The 19,966-nt window shown below is 43.1% G+C and overlaps 2 protein-coding genes across 2 annotated transcripts; both read right to left on the bottom strand.

The window, feature by feature from the left end:
• Nucleotides 1-906: 906 nt before the first annotated feature.
• slc25a1a (solute carrier family 25 member 1a) lies at nucleotides 907-3,723 on the bottom strand. The gene is made up of 9 exons (XM_041952856.1): nucleotides 3,477-3,723; nucleotides 2,835-2,942; nucleotides 2,628-2,727; nucleotides 1,925-2,063; nucleotides 1,718-1,802; nucleotides 1,508-1,612; nucleotides 1,268-1,383; nucleotides 1,118-1,191; nucleotides 907-1,021 (listed from the first exon to the last, which is right to left on the bottom strand). The coding sequence occupies exons 1-9, from the start codon at nucleotides 3,721-3,723 to the stop codon at nucleotides 907-909; spliced, it is 1,089 nt and encodes a 362-aa protein (XP_041808790.1).
• Nucleotides 3,724-4,932: 1,209 nt separating this feature from the next.
• Nucleotides 4,933-8,867, bottom strand: LOC121617559 (F-box only protein 39-like). The gene is made up of 6 exons (XM_041952752.1): nucleotides 8,425-8,867; nucleotides 8,138-8,309; nucleotides 7,643-7,924; nucleotides 7,065-7,286; nucleotides 5,159-5,335; nucleotides 4,933-5,061 (listed from the first exon to the last, which is right to left on the bottom strand). The coding sequence occupies exons 1-6, from the start codon at nucleotides 8,865-8,867 to the stop codon at nucleotides 4,933-4,935; spliced, it is 1,425 nt and encodes a 474-aa protein (XP_041808686.1).
• Nucleotides 8,868-19,966: the final 11,099 nt, after the last annotated feature.

The following is a 19,966-nucleotide window of genomic DNA, read 5'->3' as shown; positions in this document are numbered from 1 at the left end:
GAGGTGCACAGACCAGTCGGTGTAGCCTCAACAAGCCTGCGAGCTGCTGTCAGAGTGTCAACAGGACCAGATGCTACATCAAGATTCATGCAGCCTTACTCTTTGTCAGCAGTGGCCATAAAATGCACAATGGACAGTATCTAAGGTTCACCACCGGCGAGGAAATACAGTGAACTGTTTTTTAGTACGATGACATCACAAGCACGGTCAAGTAAGCGATTACAACACCGAGATGTGTTGAAGTACTGCACGGACATTTTAAAGTACTGCGGCGAGCTTGTTTGCATCCAGTAGCGTCTCTGTTCTTCAGTCAGTATAGTAAGTACTCAGTGAATCAAAAGACACATTTATGGTTTCAGTACAAAGTATTCACTCTACAACATGTACAGTAACAACAGTCATAGAAAGCTACAACATCAGACATACGTAATATCCCTTTTTTAACCTACTCGTGTTACTTTTTCCTCTCTAATTTGAACCTTTGGTTAATATGTGTTTCTTCTCTAAATACGCTAATGTTTCTGGTATCAAGACTCAAGAAACTGAGTCTATAAATTGGGTCTGGTGCAAAGAATAACATTTCTTCATTTCGCTTTGCCTTTTACTGTCCTTCAAAATAAAAGAATCTGTCTTGATCCCTAAGTCTGACCACTAGAGAGAAGGAAGAGAATAACTGAGCTGTTTTGTGCAACCAGTCACTCTCCCTCCCCCCCTTTTTTAACGCCGCATTCATTATAGGTCCTGCAAATCATTCACTGAATGTCAAAGAGTGGAAACTGGTAAAGATGAAGTGTCATCAGCTCAGGGCGATGCAGAGAGCTAGTATGAAGTAGAATAGAGGTGTTCAGTTGTGCGCAGCATGAGGCACTGGTCTGTGCTTCCCTCTGGACCCCAGTCGCCGTCCACCTACTGGGTCTTCCACACATTGTTGAGTAGTTTGACCACCTCCTCGTAGATGACGAAGACTATGGCCACGTCCAAGCACACGCGTCCAAGCCTGGGAACGGTCCCTTTGTAGAAGCTGCAGTACGGATGAAATTAGAGGAGGTTAGATGGCTTGTCTATAATAGAGATAACTAACCAGCGTGCATCAGGAGCAGCATCAGGGTCAACTCACGCCTGTGGTCCTTCATGCTTCAAGATCTGGAAGGCACAGTCTACCGTGTTTTTGTAGCGGTGGGCCTCCAAACCCTACCGAAAAAAAAAGCGTCTTAAAAACGGCAAACCTGATGACAGCGATTAAGTCGTCACAGGGTGTGTTGCCTACCTGCATCCTGGTCTTCACCACATCCAGAGGCGTATTTCCAAAGACACTGGCAGCTCCCGCCGTCGCTCCGAACATCGCCGTGACAATGGGGTGCATCTCTCGTCTGGGGTCGTCACCTTAGAGGCCAAATCGAAAAGTTAGGTTCACCGAGGGTGGAAGGACATGGGAGGGAAAGCATGGATAAACTGGACAGAGGACAGGGATGTTGGATTTTGCTTTGCGGCAAATAGGCTTTCTCACCTTTGTACCAATTGCGCAGCAAGTTCATCACGTAGAATCGGATGGCTTGATTGGTTCCTTGTTTCAGCACAGTCGCTGTCAGACCTTGATACGTCCCCCTAACACCTAAATGAGTCAAACAAATTGTGTTCTAATCATAGTTTAAACCGCACCGACTCAGTTCTCATGACCAGCAGCCAAAGTGACCACTGACCCATCCTGCTGTCTTACCCTGTTCCCTGATGATCTCGCTGACTCCGTGAAAGAAGCCTCTGTAGCGAGGTCTGAGGGAACACTGGTCGTGGATCATCTTCACCTGGAGGACGAGGGGAGATTGCATCGGTATGTAGTTCATTCAGAGCAGCGTTGATTAAAATAAAAAACAGACGTGGAAAGAGATTCCTACAGGAGGAGAAATGTGCAACAGCATCCACCGACCTTCAGTGTCTCCATGGGGCAGACGACCAGGATGGCCTCTGCTATGCCTGCTCCTAAACCGCACACGAGGCTCCGCGTGTTGTCTAGCCGACCTGTGGCGTCTCGCATTGGGTTGCTGAGCATCTCGAACGTGCCGAACCTGAAGGGAAGACGATACGTTTGAGAATAACAAGGGTCAAAATAAACCACGATTCCACATGAACTCATAGTTTGTTCATTGACCAAATTACAATTTTCTGGCTCCACACAACTGACTTGATGGTAGCATCAGTAAACCAGCTCCAGTAAGTTTTGAAAGTAGCAATGGTGCAGTTGATGAATTGGTTAGTTATTACTGTTGCTATCATTGGACAATCATTAGAATAATTTTTCGAGCAAACATAGCAAACACTGATGTTCCAGGTCCCCCTGTGTGAGAATTAGCTGCTTTTTCTTGTCTTAACATTAAAAGTAACTTAAACATCTTTAGGTTTTGGACGGTACAACATTTGATGAGATAACTTGAGCTCTTGGAAACTGTCATGGCATTTTTCATTGTTTTCTGACATGCTTTGTCATCAGTCAACTGTGAGTTAATTTCAGGTGTACAACCCTGATCTGTGCTGCCATAAACCTGAAGGATGCGAGAGGCAAATGTGTTTTTCTATTTCAACTAAAAATGTGTACTTTTTGCATGGGGTATGTCAAGTAAAAGCATCGTCACCTGACTGCAGACTTGGGTATTGATCCATAGAGCAGGGAGCTGAGACCTCGATACAACCCTCTAAGCCCGTGATCCTGCACAGTCAGCTTCACACAGTCACCTGCAGACACACATATACACGGAGCATCCTGGAATTAGACAACCCAGCAGAAGGCAAGCACACGAACCTGCAGCCAGTCAGCAGTCACACATGTCCCAGTGACCTACCGATCCCTCTGTACCGCGGCGGGTTGGCTCTCTCGTCCAGCTGCAGCTGGGTCTTGACATACTCTGTGGGGAAGGTGATACAGATCTCGATTCCTCCTGCAATGCCACCTGAGTTGGAGGGAGGAAAGGAGAGAAATGCTGCTGTGGGGATCTGTTGATTTGCTCTGCAGGGTTGTTCTTGAATGTTCTGTCAGGAGGAACTCCAGTTCCAGCATAATAAAGATTAGATGGATTGATTGCAGGGAGTTGCTGATGCTAGATTCCTGATGTATCTTTGTGTTTTAATCAAATATGTGATGTGATTACACAGCAGGGCCTGGAAATAACTGCTGAGGGCTAGTGAATATATACCTGCCTCTATTCAATACGCAGCACAAAGCTTTTAGCAGCTTTAAAGATGTTTTTAGACTCATTCAAAGGAATGAAATGTGAGTGCAATAGTAACTAAATATCGAAAAGAATAAATGCTACTACATCATGCAACTGCTGTAGCATCCCTGCTGGCTGGGTGCGTTTTGACCCACTTCTGCATGGATCGCCCTAATGGGCGGCAGACTGCGATTAGACTGCGCGGTGCAGAAATCAATGGGCGACTATGAAGGGGGAAATCTGCGGGATGAAAATTTGCATAGCAAAATCAACCTGCAAGGATGGCCTTTCCGGGATGCGTGATTTTCCGCCCTCCGACCGCAGCAGCCGCCAGGTTTCTCCTCGCCGCGTACGACCGCTGGTGGACCGGCAGAGAGCCCAGCCCCGCCGCGGCGGCGGCGGCGGACAGGCGCCGGGATGGAGGCTGCTGAACGGGAGCGGAGCTCGGCCATCCTCTCCTGACTCCGCAGCTCTCGCACGGCCCCTCACACACCGAAAACGGCTTCAGCAGCGAGGACATTTTGGTCGTCTGGGCTGGTTATGGATGGACAATGTCACACAACAACAACACAGGAAGGCGGACCACTGTGACGGCGGGGGGAGCATCAGTATTCAAATGGCGGTCAGGTGATGGGGCAGACCATTGGCTCACCATGCTGCCTAATGACATTACTCGTGTCATGTGGCTGTGCATGATATTTGGCGACCAATAGCGTGGAGGATGTTACTTTACTGATGCGGCGAATTATATAGTCTGACTGTCATGTACCATGATAATCCAAAACACTTTCCACAAGTATTAAGCAATATAATATTACTGTAAGAAAATATTAAAATTACACCATTTCTCATCAGATACTTGGTTCTATGCACACTGTCTTTCTAATGAAGGTTCATATCTGTATGTAAAGATAGATAGATAGATAGATAGATAGATAGATAGATAGATAGATAGATAGATGTGGTACCTTAATGGCATCCAAGTCCCGTATATTAAAAAAATAATAATAAATGATACAGAGCAGAAATAAAAACCAACAAAAACCTAGAAAAAATACATGAAATGTTAGACTGAACAAAAACTAGGGCCCTATATGTGAATATGTGCTTAATATACACAGCACATTGCTTTATGCTGTATTGGAATTGCACAGATTAGAACACAGTTAACTGTACATTACATATATACTCAAGTATGCAGAGGTATGTATAGTGTGTGTACAAGTATGTAATAATGGATGATATTGAGGTATTGCAATACAGCGATTTACACTAATACTGCTACTCCCAGAGCCATAGAATATTGTAATAATAATAATGAGAGGAAATTAAATGAATGAGATTAAAACCACACAAAAGGCTTTACTCCCTTGGTAGTGTGTCATTCAGTGCTCGGCTGTTGCCTCTTAATCCCTGTTCCCTTAAATAGTGCTCTCACCATGCCAGAGCGCACGCATGCACACACACACACACACACACACACACACACACTGCCTCCCCCATCACCCTTTACAATGAAAGTAGGTCAGTGTTTCCACACACGTCCACAACCCCCACCCCCTGAGAAGAACACAGACAGAAACAGTCAGTCAGTGTCAAAACTCCAAACTAATACGACCGCTTGTTCTTCATGTGGTTCACTGATTTGTAAAAGAGATTAATTTCTAGCATCATTTTTTTTAATTTTTTATACATTTTTTTGGTGTGCACCTGGCAGCTTTGCATGTGTTCACAAATCAATATAGGGGCAAACTATGACGGAAAACTCCAGCTGAGGAGGGAGATGCTGGTGGGAAGACAATATTTCCTTCAGCTGGTCTCTCTGCTCTCCGATGTTGTCCAATGTGTAGATTTCCATCTGGAGGACAGGATGATCAAAACAGGTGTTATCATGGTGTGTGTGCACATCCGAGCACATGTGCAGATGTGGGCAATATTGGTCTCTTGTTCCTCACGCTGATCTTGTTGAGTAAGCTCTTTTGTGTCAGCCTGATGTGCAGCAGCCTCTCCACAGTGCTGACTTCCAAAAAAGCCCAGACTGTCAGCTGCTCCAGACACTCACACACCTTCACCAGCTCCAGCAGCTCCTCATCCAGTGATTCGCTGAAGTTGCCCAGATCCAGGGTCAGATACTTCAGACAGACATTCACATAATTTTAATGTAGACTACTAACTGGATTCAAATTCATTTCTTCTTCAGTTCTTCAGCATTGGACTACTTCCTGCCATGTAGGTTGCTCTTCACGTAATTCATAATTCAATGTAACGACCTCAAATGTACTGTATAGACTTTTTATAATATACACACAATTTAATGCCTCTATTAACAGCATGGATGGCAAACGGTGACATAGCACTGTTGCTGAATCCAGTTAATCCAAAATCTATAAAGTAACAGTAAACATAAACATACTGTCCAAAAACCCATAATGGAGGCTATTGTAGTTTTTCACTTTTTAATCAGTCCAGCCAGATAGTCTTGGTGTGATTTTCCAGAGAGTTGGCAGTATATAACACAAAAAATGTTCACTCCAGGTCTACTTCCTGGCTTTTGTAGTGCTTTCAACCCCATCTCACTGAAATATGGTTGAAAACTCTGTAAAAAGGTCTATGACTGCATTTCTAATATTTGTACATTGGCATAACCCCTAACCCCCTAACCCTAACCCCGATCAAGCAGCTATATTTCATATTATCATTTGTTTTGAGGGTATTTGGTCATAAACTAAAGTATCAGACAAATTAAAATTTGATCTGATGACATCGTTGGATGGAGTCAAGTTATTACAATTAATTTTGAGGAGAACATGAATTTGTGTACCAGATTATTTCCATGATATAAACCAAAACATTTGTTAGCAACATTTCACTCAAAAAACACAAATATGAAGCTCATAGGAAGATATTTCACAGGATGAAAACTTTGACCTGTTGGTGGCACTAAGGGTCAGGGGGATTGCACAGGTGTTAAGATTCATCCTCTGGACACCATGGTTATCTGAACCAAATCTGATGACAATCCACCCAATGGTTGTCCAGACCTGTCACTAAAGCATCAACTTCATGGTGGAAGTGGAGGCAAAGTCAGAGGGGCTGGAATGTCTGTACCAAAATGAATGATAATCCATCCATCAGTTACATTTCACTAAAAGCCCAAAACAGCAACCTGCTGGTGGTGTTAGAGCTAAAGTCAAAAGATCAAAATTTTATAGGATTCACCCTCTGGGAACCATGAATGTTTGAAAAATCCACCCAGTAGTTGCTGAATTAATGTAGTCTGGACCAAAGTGGTGGACAGACGGCTCAACCAACTGATATTACCGTCCCGAGAGCCACGCTGCTGGCATGATAATCTCTAAAAACAGATGCATATGTATGTAGAATCTGTTGGCAAGAATTTAGTATCAGAAGCGTTCTGGTTTCCATCTGTAGTCTGAACAGTATTGACCAATCACGTCGGGCTTTGGTTGCATGCAGGTAAACAGTCCGTGTGGAGAGCAAAAGAGGCAGAATGCTTTCGCTGGAATACAATCTCGCAGCCCATCGGCTATCATCTGATGACGCTTCAACCTTTTATCCGCTTTCTGCTTATAGAGACTAGCCATCTCTCATCTCCAATTGCATTCTCACGTCTGAAGTTATTAATTGGACTGTAAACATTGACCGGTGCATGGAAGAGCAAGTCTTGCCTTGGCATCCGTTATCCATTATCTGGATACCCACTGGTTGCACCAGAAGCCAGAGTCTAAATCTACAAACCTCACCAAATCACACCAAAATGGCCCGAATTATTTTTCACATAATGTGACACCACTTCTGTACACTTTGCACTCTGTGACGCTGCCCGCTCAGCAGCCTGACCTGAAGGCTGCGTCTGAACCGAGGCAGCATGTCACATAGGGTAGGTGTGGCGTTCCAGTCGTCGGAGTAGTAGAGAGCTGCCATGGTGTATTCTGTCAGGGGAATCTCAGGCAGCAATATGTTTGCAAGGTGGTTAGTGTTGATGACTTGTTCCACCGTGAGCATGACTTTCAGGTCCGGGCAGCTTGATGCCAAAGTTGCCCATGAGCCACCGGACACCAGCTTGACGGAGAAGATGAAGCAGAGACAGAAATGAACAAAGGGAACCTGGGGGGGTTTCATTTTCATCAGTGGTATTTTATTTTTTCTTCACTTTTTTGCTATGTCAGCATGCTCTCACTCCCTAGACGTTTATACTAATCTCACAGCGCCTACACTATTATCTTGCCAAGAGCAACGTTTGATTTAGTGGGTAAGTTGGCAAAGTGATTACACCGTACACACCGTGCACACACTCAGTTCCCCAAAGCTGACATCTATGATTTTTCAAAGATTGCCTTCACACTTCAGCCATCTACGTAAGCAGCTAAGCAGTTTTAGTTGGGGATAGTCCAGTAATCTGTTTTTTTCTTGCTTACCTGTCGATGGGGCTCATTCAAAGTGCAGTGCAGAGAAAATGTTCTCAAAGTGACCCCGTCTCGACTGGAGCTCTGCCTCCTTCCGCCGTGTCCGAGAGCCGTTAGCAGCCCGTCTGACAGACAGGAGTAGCTCAGGCTCAGGTGGGTGAGGCCTTGCAGGTGGCCCATGGCATCGGGCACCCTGGAGTTCAGGTGGACATGCACAGCACCAGAAAAGAATTTCCTCACGTCCAAAGATGAGAGGTTCTGAGCATGCGACAGAGCCGAGAGCAGCAACAGAGCCTAGAGGTCAAACGAGCAGGAATCAGAAACAGATCACTAAGGTTGTTGCTCAGTACAAATTGGATGGTGGATGGTTAAAAATGCATTCACAAACTGAACACCTGTAGCCCCTTAGACCTCAGCTGATGAGATCTCACTTTTGATTACCACCGGCACCTTAGTGAAGCACCCGTATCTGCTGATACATTATCTTTGGACAGGTGTTGCACTCACATGATTCATGCAGTTTTGCATCCCGTACAGACAAACAGAGGTGAGCTTCGAGGATCTTCTGCGGAGGAAGTGAGTCAGGCTGTTTACTAAAGAGTTCTTGATGCGCAAAGTCCAAGCGACCCGGTCCAACTCCAGCATTTTGAGGGAAAAGGACCACAGTAGGGCGTTAACTCTATGGAGATACAATAACGTTCAGTTTCACAGCTCAGTTACAGTCTAAGTGTGGTGGGGGGGTTAATTGAGGTGCTGAATTGTGTGTTGGGCCCTCAGGAGACACACTCCTTTACCTGGTAAGCTCAGACAACAGCCTAATGATGGCTCGCTCAATTCGCAGTGCTGCCAGAAACGTGCATGGAGGGCTCACACACACCTCCAGCCTCTGAAGGTAGACTCCCAGAGAGCGCACATAGTTCACAGCAGCAAGGCGTTCAGACTGCCCGTATCTGCACATGTGACCATTGAAGAAGTAGAAGTAGGAGCGCCAGAGAGAGGGACATCGCATGGCGTAGTGCCAGTGACGGCAGGCCAGGCCTGCACTCAAGCGATCATGGACAGGAAGAAACCTAAACACAAGCCTTAGGCACACATCAGGTAGTGACCCCCAAACGCTCACCCTGTCTGAGCTACGCTCATGGCCTCTACCGGTGACATCTGAGGCGGCTTCTTCATCAAAACTTCCTCCCAGAGTGATGTCTTCTCTGTTCTGCAATAGGATGAAGTCCTCACTCATTTTTGTTTCAATAATCTCAGAGCTGCACACTTTATCTGAAGTGTTCAAGAGGGACTCCTGCAGCTTCTATTATCACTGTGGCTGTCAGTGAATTTTGTAGATTTAGGTGAATATTTTCAATTCAAAATACCCCACTGGAATGGAATTGTTGTTATTCAAAAAATATACTGAATATCCAAAACAGCTGGCTGGCAAACATGACAACACACAAAATTTATTTGACACATAAAAACATTTGATACCACTTTCTCATCAGGCCTCCTTTATGAAGGCTTTAGAAAACAATTATTAATAGTTAAGATGCAATTTACACTATTGAGATAAAGAGCTCACTAACACTCAACACTCATTAACTCATTAATGTTTATAACAAAAAAAAAACACGTGTCAAATAGGTTTTTCTCAACCTGGCAACCCCAAATGTGTTCTTTAAAATGTCTCATAATTCATGTAAAAAAATTGGTAAATTACTTACTGTTAATAAAGCCATTAGCTATAACTTATAAACATTTTTATAAAGGATCAGGTCTCAGTGTTTTTCTCGCCCTCCTCACTCTCTCTTCCTGCAAAGAGAGGCCCACATTCTTTAGTACAGTATTTAATGTCACATTTAAAAAGACAGACTGATTTTGAACACATGAAGTTTATTTGTATTAACACATCATTAAAAACATCCCAGAAATCAAACTTACGTTCCAAATGATATAAGGAGTGAACATGGCTATGCTGAGGTGTAAACAGACAGTTGTGTACCAGCAGAAACAGATATTGCACGTAACTTTCAGGTGCAACGTATTTCCTGAGAGCATTCATACAGAGAGTGAAGAGCATCGTTTCTTAAAAAGTACAAGCAACATTTTCCTCCGATGATGACTCCATTCACTTCTTTGAGTTCCTCAGGCCTTCAAACAGTAGACACTTAGCCTGTGCAGGGAGAAGGACAACAGTCAGTGGCTCTCTAGTAAACAGAGTGACACAAGCTGCGGTATGCTTGTTGGAAACTGTGAGCTCGTCTCTATTTATGTCGGTGTGTGTTTACAAGTGTCTGTGCCAACCTCATGCCAACGCAGTGTGTCGGGGGGCAGCCCCAGATGGCAGTGGGGGCAGGTGTGTGTCTGATCGGGCACTTCCTGGTTTCTTTGGCCCCAGCAGGGGCCCTCGCTGCCCCACAGGGGGCGACATGTGGAGCGGGACGACCATGCTACGCCAAAGTGAGGACGAGGGTCTGTCTGGTAGCTCACTTTGTGGCCACTAGAGGGCAGTGGTGACAAAGGATCTGAGTCTTCCTGCAGCACAACAACAGTGGAGAGGTGTGTTACCATAAAGGGAAGATCTGCTCTGTTACAGATTTGTACAGCATGTTTTATAGCTCAGCTTTAAGCTGTTAGTTAGAGTCTTTAGCAAAGAGACAGGCCGTAGTGATGACACACCCTGGAGCTGCTCCACAGACACTGAACCAAGAAATTATCCTGATTTTACTGGGATATACTGGACTCATAACAGCACGCCTTACATTCAGAGACATCTGAATTGGGTGAAACATATCAAGCACGATTGCATGAAACCACGGCCTCATTACCATAACTCTAAGTCTCAATGGACCAACTCCAGAAAGAGTCGCTCAATGCCGTCAAGTATTCATGTCCTGATACTGAGTGTTCCAGCTTAGGGAGGCTTCATTTAAGAGAGTTATCTGACTTTTATTGCATCGCCATTGAAAGAAATCACATCATGTTCTAATGGAATAAACGACTTTTGATAGAAAATGCAAAAGAAGATTATCATAATGAAATTTCTTCTCGGTCTCTGTAAAGTGGCAAAGCTTTGACAATTGAAACAGTTCTTGTTCAAATGTCGTTCTGCACCTCAGAAGTCCGGCAGGATTTGTCCGAATGTATGAACTTGTGCATAATATATTTCATCCACATACATTATATAATTGCTAAAGCATGACTAATATTACATATAAACTTGTAGACCGTGTACATTTTTACTTTCAGCTGTATAAACTCTATATATTACAACTTAGTGCCCTTTTAAAGCATTTCATGGAAACCATTAACTTCAACTAATACAAAGCCTGAAAAACTAAGTGCCAACCCTTCGTCTTTTGTAAAAGTACTGAATTAATATGAATGAATGTTCTGTTTTCATAGCGTAGAAATGCCGCCACACAAACATGAAGGTGGAAGGAGCTCCCCTCACAGGCTGAAGAATCATTCGTTCAGAAAAAAAAACTCCTTTTCCACCTCTTATTGTTTCTAAATGTAGCACTTGACGCAGTTATTGGGTTATACCCACATGGTTGAATGCACGTTGCTTTGGATAGAAGCATCAGCTAAGTAAATATAACGAAACCAACAGCATTCCCTCTTTTTCCACTGGGTAATAGAATCAAACATAAAGAAACAGGAATTGTCTGTAAAGTCAGGCTGCCTTTGACCACATGAGCTCAATGGTACATTTGTTTTGTACTGTGTATTTTTTGGAAAATTCACACAGGTTTTCAGAGAATACCACTTCTCAACATATCCGACGAGCTCTGTCTCAGTGAAACAGTGTGTTAATCACAAATGTTGACACCTGTTTTGGAGTTTCAGGACGATACTCTGAGTCGAGAGACCTCAGGCAGTACCAGCAGGGTTCAGCAGGGCGATCTGTGCAGACACGAACACAAAAGTACGACACCAGCTTTAAAGGCAACACAGCTTTCATTGAGTAAAAAGCCTCACGTGAGCATGTCCTGGACACAAAACAAGGCCCCACGGGCCCCATGTATCAGCCGTGTGTGTGTGTGTGTGTTGAACTTACTCTGTGTGCTGGAGGGATGAGATGACACTGAAGGGGGGGTCAACTCTTCCTCTGTTGGCAGGGGAGACAGTGGGAGGCAGTGAGCATCATCCTGTGTGTCTGTGGCTATCAGAGTCTCCTGTGGTAAGGTCTCTGCATCATTGATACAAAGATCCTCCCCAACCTTCATACAACCAAGGAACACACCACAATCTTGAGCCAAAAGTAGCGCTGACTTCCCCCAGTGACCATGAATGAACTCTGATGGGTGTAAACATTAAGTATATATCATAAATCTGACCTGGCTGGGCTCTACCTCCCCATCGCAGGCCCCGCCGTCAGCCTCCGCTTCCTGGAGGTTTCTGGGCCTGTTGCTCTCGTCGGCGCAGCTCTGAGTCGGTGCATCGGCCTGGGTCGAAGTTGTCCCACTGAGGTTTGAGAGAGAAGCAGCAGAATTAAAAAACATGCCCTCCTAACCGCCTGACTAGAAGGTTATCAGCCAATCAATCTCCAGCTGATTACACCGGCCCAGCCTCTCCTGTTACACTCAAGACGAGCGCCTGATTTAAACATTCAGGCTCTCCTTGCCTTACCTTTGGGTGCTCTCTCCCTGTGCCTCCCTCTCTCCCTCCATCCCTGCTCATGTGTCTCCCTCCCAGGGTGCCTGACGTGTTATTTCCTCTTAATCCCGCCGTTCTTTGACTTTTCCCTCTCCTCCTCTGCCCCTATGTGTCCTCCCCTACGTCTGCGTCTCTGCCGTCCCTCCCCTCCCTCTCCGTGTGTGAAACGGAAACTCCAGGCTTTCAATATTTGATGTGTCTGAATAGCTCACAAGCAGGTTTCTGTCAAGAGTAATCAGGTGAGGGCTCTGATGTCTCTGCGGTGGAGTCTGCTTTGACAGAAACAAGCCTGTTGAGACCAACACTGAACACAAATTCTGTACATTGAAACGCTAGAAAGTGTGTGACAACTCCACACAGCGCTCCCACGGCATCCCTAGAATATCTCGATGATACAGAGACCTGAAAAAAATGTCAGGATGAATGTTTAATGACCATGTAATTTAAGCAAAATTTCTCTTTTGTTCACCAGTTCCAGTGTTTCAATTGTGAGGATTTTCTTTGTCTTATGTGATAGTTAACGGTCATTTAAAACAAAATAAGCAATGTGAAGACCTCAGTTTGTGCTTGACGTTGTATAGAGGAAGCAATAAAAAAATAAGTGAGAAAAAAATCTAAAAAAATTCAAAATGACTGTTACAAATGTTAGAGCTAGAGAGATATGATGAGGTGGAAAATAACAAAATACATTTAAAGCGCTGAAGGCTACTTCAGTTTTTAGGTACTTGTCCTTTTCCATTTCACCTCACCGCCTCACTGTCACAGTCCAGCTCAGTAAGCTGAAGAAAGAGCGAGACCACACAAGACTTACAGTAACTTAAAAAATTTTATTTTTTAAGACAAAAGCAACACATAAATAAATGAATCTGTAGTCTGTAAGTCACTGCAGGTGGCTGCCATGTTTAATGCATGTGCGGCAACACAAACAGGAAAACCAAACCAAACGAGTAGAAGGTGATGATGGTGAGAGTGAGAATGAGGGCACCTGTGCCAAGCCTGCTCAGGTGCAAGAAATCAGGTGAGATGGCTCCGCCCATCTGTGCCTGCAGGAAAACCTGCAGAGGGAAAAGCACAAGGCAGCAGGAGGAGCACTGACATCAGAGGCTGTCACATACTGTCAGATATCTGCAACATATAGGTACTGGTTACTATGCAGATTAATATACAAAATACTGCCACTTTACATGATGCATCATTGCCTCTTTCCATTTGCAAGGAGCCATTCTGATGCCTGATGTGTACTTTTATTTCAAATACTTTGGTACATTATAACGAGGAAAAAAATTGAAAAAAATGAAAATATCTCCCACAGTTTTGTGTCAGCTGCAGCTCAGTGTGTGTCATTCTGAACATCGTGTTCATCCAGGACTGCCATCTTGTGCACACGACAGCAACGTGACTGCATTGTAAGTGACTCATCCCTCCAGCAGATGGAGGAAGAGCATTTGCTTTGTGGCTCATAAACCGTCGGTCGACAAACAATACCAAAGCCACATCACTGCCTCTGGGAATTTCTGCCTCCCTCTCTTTTCCCCTCTCCTTTGTCTAATTCGTCCATCGGGTTATTTCATCTAGTCCAGGAGCATCCCTTGCAGGAGCAGCTCACTATTTTGGTCTCCATCCCCGGATGTTAACTTCTTCACTGACATGACTTTCCACTATTCAAACTCCACATAATCCTGTGAGACGTGACAGGCAGCACGCATCAATGAATGCCATTTTCAACCACAATTATAACTTAATTATGTGACTTGGGTTTTAATTTCAGGGTCTTTTTGAAGAGCTGTGGAATGTGTGTGTGTGTGTGCGTGTACATGATTGTGTGTCTCTAAATTTGTGTGTGTGTGTGTGTGTTTTCTGTGTGCCAGCGCACTCACTGATGTGTGTGTCTGTATGCGTCTTCCTGTAAGTGCACGGCAGGTAAGGAGTAATTTGAGTGTTTTTCCTGTATATGTGTGTTTTTTGTGGGAGGAGGGAGACAGGAACATAAGTGGCGATGACTCACCAGTCTTTTGTGACAGTGGTGCAGAGAGAGTGCTTTTCACCCATTTCTCTCCCTTGGGGCTTGCATACAAAACAAGAAATGGAGAGAGGATAAAGAAGAAAAGGAGAGGAAGATTGGGTGTTAGGGGGCATTAAGGAGGAGTGGGGGGCATGGATAATTGAGGGGAAAAAAGAGGGAGAAGATGGGAATGAGGGTAGAGAGCGGGATGAAGAAAGGAGAAGAAGAGATGAAAGGAGAGAGCACAAAAGACAAGGGTTGCAGAGATCATAAACAAAGGATGCAGTTTCAAGGGAGAGGCCAGCTCTGCCTCTGTTGTCCTAATGGCTGGTGAAAGCATGGTTGATGAGGCATATTATGTGGCAAAGATTATGTTCAACAATGGTAGTTTAACAGACAACAAAATGAACAAACACGGGGAGAAGACAGGGTTCAGATTTAACTTGAAAAGCTGTTTGAGGTCAGGAGCTACAGGAAAGTTCATACATCTTAACTCCTCCATGTCTAATAATCACCTATTTATGCTTCAGCTACACAACATAGCGTCATGTACAGATGCAAGGCACAACATTTGCTGGGCATGCTTCAAACTGATGTTCTCTGAGTTGTAGCTATAGGTTTGAGAGTCATTCTGTGATACTAACACTGCACTCTCAGATGTTAGGTCTGTACTCTCACAGCAGCTTTTATTTCCTCAGGCCCTGAAAAGCTGCCCGAAATTTCAAAATAAGACACTAAAGGTTGCAAGCTGTTAAAGCTCAGTCAAGTGCACGTTAGACATGAGGTAAAGCTGGACACAGTGACTGAACTTCTGTAAGAATTTAGAGCACGAGAATCAAATTTCATGCCTTGCTGAAGCAAATCAAGACATATAAACTGATAAATGCACCCATTAAAGTTTGTTGCCAACAACATTGCTTGTCATGGCATTTTTCATGTTGTGCACCAAAGCACTGTACAGATTTTCAACAATAACTTGTCAGATATGTGCCGGATGAGTCATCAGAAACAGCAGCATCAGTCAAAAACATTGCAGAATCGTGTAAAATCACATCATATATGGCAAACACAGGCGAAATGGATAAAAAGTAAAACTAACCAAGAAAGGTATGATGGTCGTGCACAGCTTATAGAGACAGTTTTGTTTTTTTTTTAATTTAATCTCAGTTTAACCTGATTCACCTATCTCTATTTTTATTTATTTATTTTCATTTTTTTATTTTTATTTCAGAGGGTCCCGGCCGAAATAGCGTCTTAATTTATTCACAAAACCCAACAATGAGTCAACACACACACACAAAGAATGGGAAAACCATCATATCTGGGCACTAAAATACTGAACAAAAAACCATAAACAAGATGCTGCTCGTTGCCATGCAACCTTAATATGAGCCATTTTTGCACCATTGGTGTATGCAATGGTGATTTGGTCCTATTTCACGTGGTTTTCAAGCCTTGTGTAAACACACCAGAACTTTTGCCACTGTTGGTCGTTTTACTCTTTCAATGTGTAAATCTCCCACTTGCTGCTGTGTAAACTGGCGTGAACTCTTTATATCCATACATATGCATAGTGGAGTCTGTTTAGCTAATATCACCCTGACATTTGAAGTTAAAGGTTGAGCCAAAGTCCCACTGCTGTAGAAATGAATGATCATTATTTAATCAGATCTTGAAGGTCTTATAGCCGTATTAATTCTGCATTCATAGCACTAATGGCTGACATTTTTCCTCCCGTTTCTGCTTCTGTAAATGCATGGGCTTCTTGGGGCCATTACTGATGAATTGCTGTGCTGTCAGACTCTTCTTGTGCCAGGAGCTGGATGTATACCAAATTTTGTGCCTGTGAGAGTTGGAGCCTTTTGAAAAATTCAAATTGCATTTTAATTATAGCACACCCACCAAGCAAAATATAACTGATTACTATAAGGACGTAATGTGATCTAAAGCCTGACACACAATTATCCCATTGTGCTGGGAAATTATAAATCTCAATTGTGCAGTATGTCACAGCAATATGAACGTGGGAATGTAAAAAGCAGCATCTCAACAATGCTCTTTTTGTGCACGGCTTGGCAACAAGGTGTGAAAGAGGACTTTATGAAAGGCTCCTTTTCATAAACAACAGTGTGTGAGCATCCTCCACTCACACTCGGTTGACCTGCTTCTTCAGGTCTGACACTGTGAAATCTGCTGTATGAGGGAGGAAAACAGAACTTGTTATATCACACAGACTTTATACAGGGGTTTATGTGTATATTAGCCACTATCGCAATGCAAGCTGAGGGTCTTCAAAAGTCCGACATGTAGCACATAACGATCGCTAAACCAACAAACAATCACATTTGAGACCTTAAAGCACTGAAGAGCTTAGCAACCACTCTTCACATTGTCGCAATGTCCTCTTTTTATACCAAAATTCACCAAACTTAATGTTACATACTGATGTCGAAATGTCCAAATGGCGCCTAAAAGAGCTGATCTTCACTTTTTAGTCTCACTGCGCTCAGTCAAGACAGCTCAGCCCCAGCGCGTCTCATTGTGCTCGATGACAGAAATCATGTGGTGGACAGCAGAGGTCTGGGTTGGGTTGACCCCAGAGGGTTGCAGTGGATGACATCACGTGAATGTGACATAAGTACGTAAAAAAGAAACTACACTGAATTAGAATAGATTGCATTAACTTAGAATAAACAACAAAAACAATCATTAATTTATTTACATTAAAAAAAAATAAATTATGAATGTATTCTAATTTTAAGTATAAAAAACAAATATATTTACATATATTTTAATAAATTTTAATAAACATTTCAATTATCTTAATTGAATTTAAAAATGACTGAAATGAATGAAGTCAAATGATTTAAAATAGATTATGTCACAACTGTCTAATGTGGATCTGAAGTGGCTGAGATGTTTGTGAACCCTCAGTTTTATTTGTTTCCACTTGTTGGTGAGTTGATTTGATTCTTATTAACTCAACTGCCATCAGATCAAAAATATGGATTTTAAACTACTTACTTGTGTTTTATTAGTTGCTGTTGTATTTTTCCAAAACACTGAGGTGAGGTAGGACATTATTTGCAGCATTTGATGAAGCAGGTCGTAGTGATGGAAGAGTCTTCTAGACAGCCTCAAATGTCTTAAAACCTACTTTTAGCACTAAATGCTTTGTGTATTACTCTTATACCAGAAGAGTCCTCCAGTTAAGACCGACGACCTCCTTGTCTTTAGGAGTTTGTCCTCCCTCAGCCAGTTAGAAGTTACTTTTAACCTCAGGATGGTTTCTGAATACAGGCCCAGGTTTTTAGGATTTCCCCATTAGCTTTTATGACGTGTACAAAAAAAGCTATGGATGCTCAAAGGTAAAATCTGATGCTGACACCTGTGGATGTGCATGAGCATGTGGATAAATGATGTTCCTGATGTAGGCAGTGTGTAGGGCAACTCAACATGCAAACACTGGCAAGCTTTGAGCAGATTGGATCTTGTCACTTGATTAGCCTGCTTGGTATTATCCTCTTAAACTCACTGGCTGGCCAGTCTTCACAAGCTCAAAGTGAGCAGCCAAACCTGAAAGTTTAGTTAAAGTTTTCGTGGAGACTCCAAAGATCCCAAAACATACCAAATACGTCCGGCCCAGTCTTGGGGTAAATCCACGTGAACTTTAGTTAGGTTTGAATCAGCTATCATCAGTAGATCACATGGCTACATGTATGTGAAACATGGTCTTTTTTAATTCCACACATTCTTCTTCCTTCTCAAAAGCTGCCTGCTTTACCCACAATGCAACTTGACACCCAATGGTCCGGTCAGAGATTCAGGTGCATTATGCTAAAAGCGGCTAATGTAGCTTTGAGCTGCTGGCATCAAGCACAGATGAGTCTCCACCACCAGATTTTTTTCATTTTCAGACTTGTCATCTCCAGCCTGACGCTGCCTCAAGTGACATCACGTGAGGCAACTTATCAGACTTTACACAGGCACAAAATAACATATACAACCTTTTTCACAGCTGCAGCTGTACTCCCCCAACAGACTTCAATGTGTAAAACTGGTGGAGTTCCCTTTTGAGAAAAATAAAAGAGAGAAACTAGATGTTAAGGAATAGAATACTATTTATTACTTAATATATATGCTAAACTAATTGCCTGCTGACTAGTTGGAAAATGCCTAGACTGGACTAGTCCTAGTCCAACCATAGTGTATGTCATATTGTTACATTGCTGGATATGCTGTGTATTAAATGTTACACACAAGGTCACAGACTCGTAGCTCTGCAGACACTTACTGATAGAAGTAAGCATATTCATTCTTACAGTCAGTAAACGTTCAGCTAGGGTATCTACAGACGATACAAGCTGCAATCAGAAATATGAATTCATAATACGGTGTCCAAGAATCCCCCAACAAGCCAAGATAAAGCCATGAAAGGTACCATTCGAATCAACTGGTGAGCAAGCTGGCAAGATAACATGTGATTAGACCATATTGACAGGCTGCTAATCACTGTCAGTGTTTGTGCCACTGACAGCATGCACAAGGTTCGCTTTGATGCCAAACAAGCGGCAGCCAGAAGCACTTCAAGGAATTATAGCAGGAGGGCATATTGCCCATGTGAAGTGAGAGTGAGGAGGAGGTGTGGAAACAAGATATGGCAAAACCTATCTACCAAACACCTTTCCACCGGCTGATTGGCTGGCTCGAGGCAGGAGCGAACATGAGTCAATCTTTATCTTGAATGCCAGCAGCTAAATTACTATACAGCTCAAAGAGAATGTGCGTGCGTGCATGTGTGTGTGTGAGAGAGAGAGAGTGTGTGGTCCTGCGCAGTAAAGTGTACAGATGGATGACTCATCCACCAATCATGTGACTCATCAATCACTGCAGTTACCGCTTCCCTCCCTCCCTCTCTCTGAATTTTTCCGTTCTTCAGTTGTTCCTCCCCTTTTCATTTCCATTCTCGCTGCTTTTCTCTTGTTCATTTTGATTGTCTGGGAATAAAATGAACTCCCTCTGTAGGTTTTTCTTCGCTTGTTTCCATATTGATGCAGCTGTGACATATACAGTATGAGTCGTGCTGTCACTAAGCTTCAGCTGATTGTCATGCTCTTTTGTGCATTTTGATCTGTTTTGTTACTCAAGAATCAAGTGTTCTTGCTATATTTGCTGCTACACAAGTCCAACATAGCACTCGCCAAAAAGCCATTAAAAAACTGAACTTTAATAAAATAATTGCTTTTATTTTTTATCATATAGCAAAACTAGTAATCATCATGCTGTTATTTACACATTGCACGGGCATATTTATTTCACACTGTACATCTTACAATGCTAAAGGTGACATCAACAACAACACTCTCCTTTCACAAGACAGATGGCTTCACTGTGGACACAGTGGCCCTCTTCCTTTGAGATTTCTTTTTTTTTATGTTCACAGTTTATTCAGAGAAAACAACCATCTTGAATTCCCCACTGTTTTATTTTTTCTCTTTTTTTTGTTCTTTTTTTTTGTTCATTTTTTAAGATGCAAGTAGAAAGACGTGCATTTAACGGTTTAAGCACAATCCCTGACTCCCCGGCCTGAAACTTTTCAATGAATTTCTCCTGAAAATGAACAAAATGTTTGTAGCCTCTTGGTGGAAATCTGTTTTTTTTTTAGGAGGCTGCAGAACAGATAGTGT

This window comes from Chelmon rostratus, chromosome 14, assembly GCF_017976325.1.
Source record: "Chelmon rostratus isolate fCheRos1 chromosome 14, fCheRos1.pri, whole genome shotgun sequence".
Classification (NCBI taxonomy): Eukaryota; Metazoa; Chordata; class Actinopteri; order Chaetodontiformes; family Chaetodontidae; genus Chelmon; species Chelmon rostratus.
Note: the sequence above shows the minus strand (reverse complement) of the source record. Positions and strands in the feature narration are given on the sequence as shown.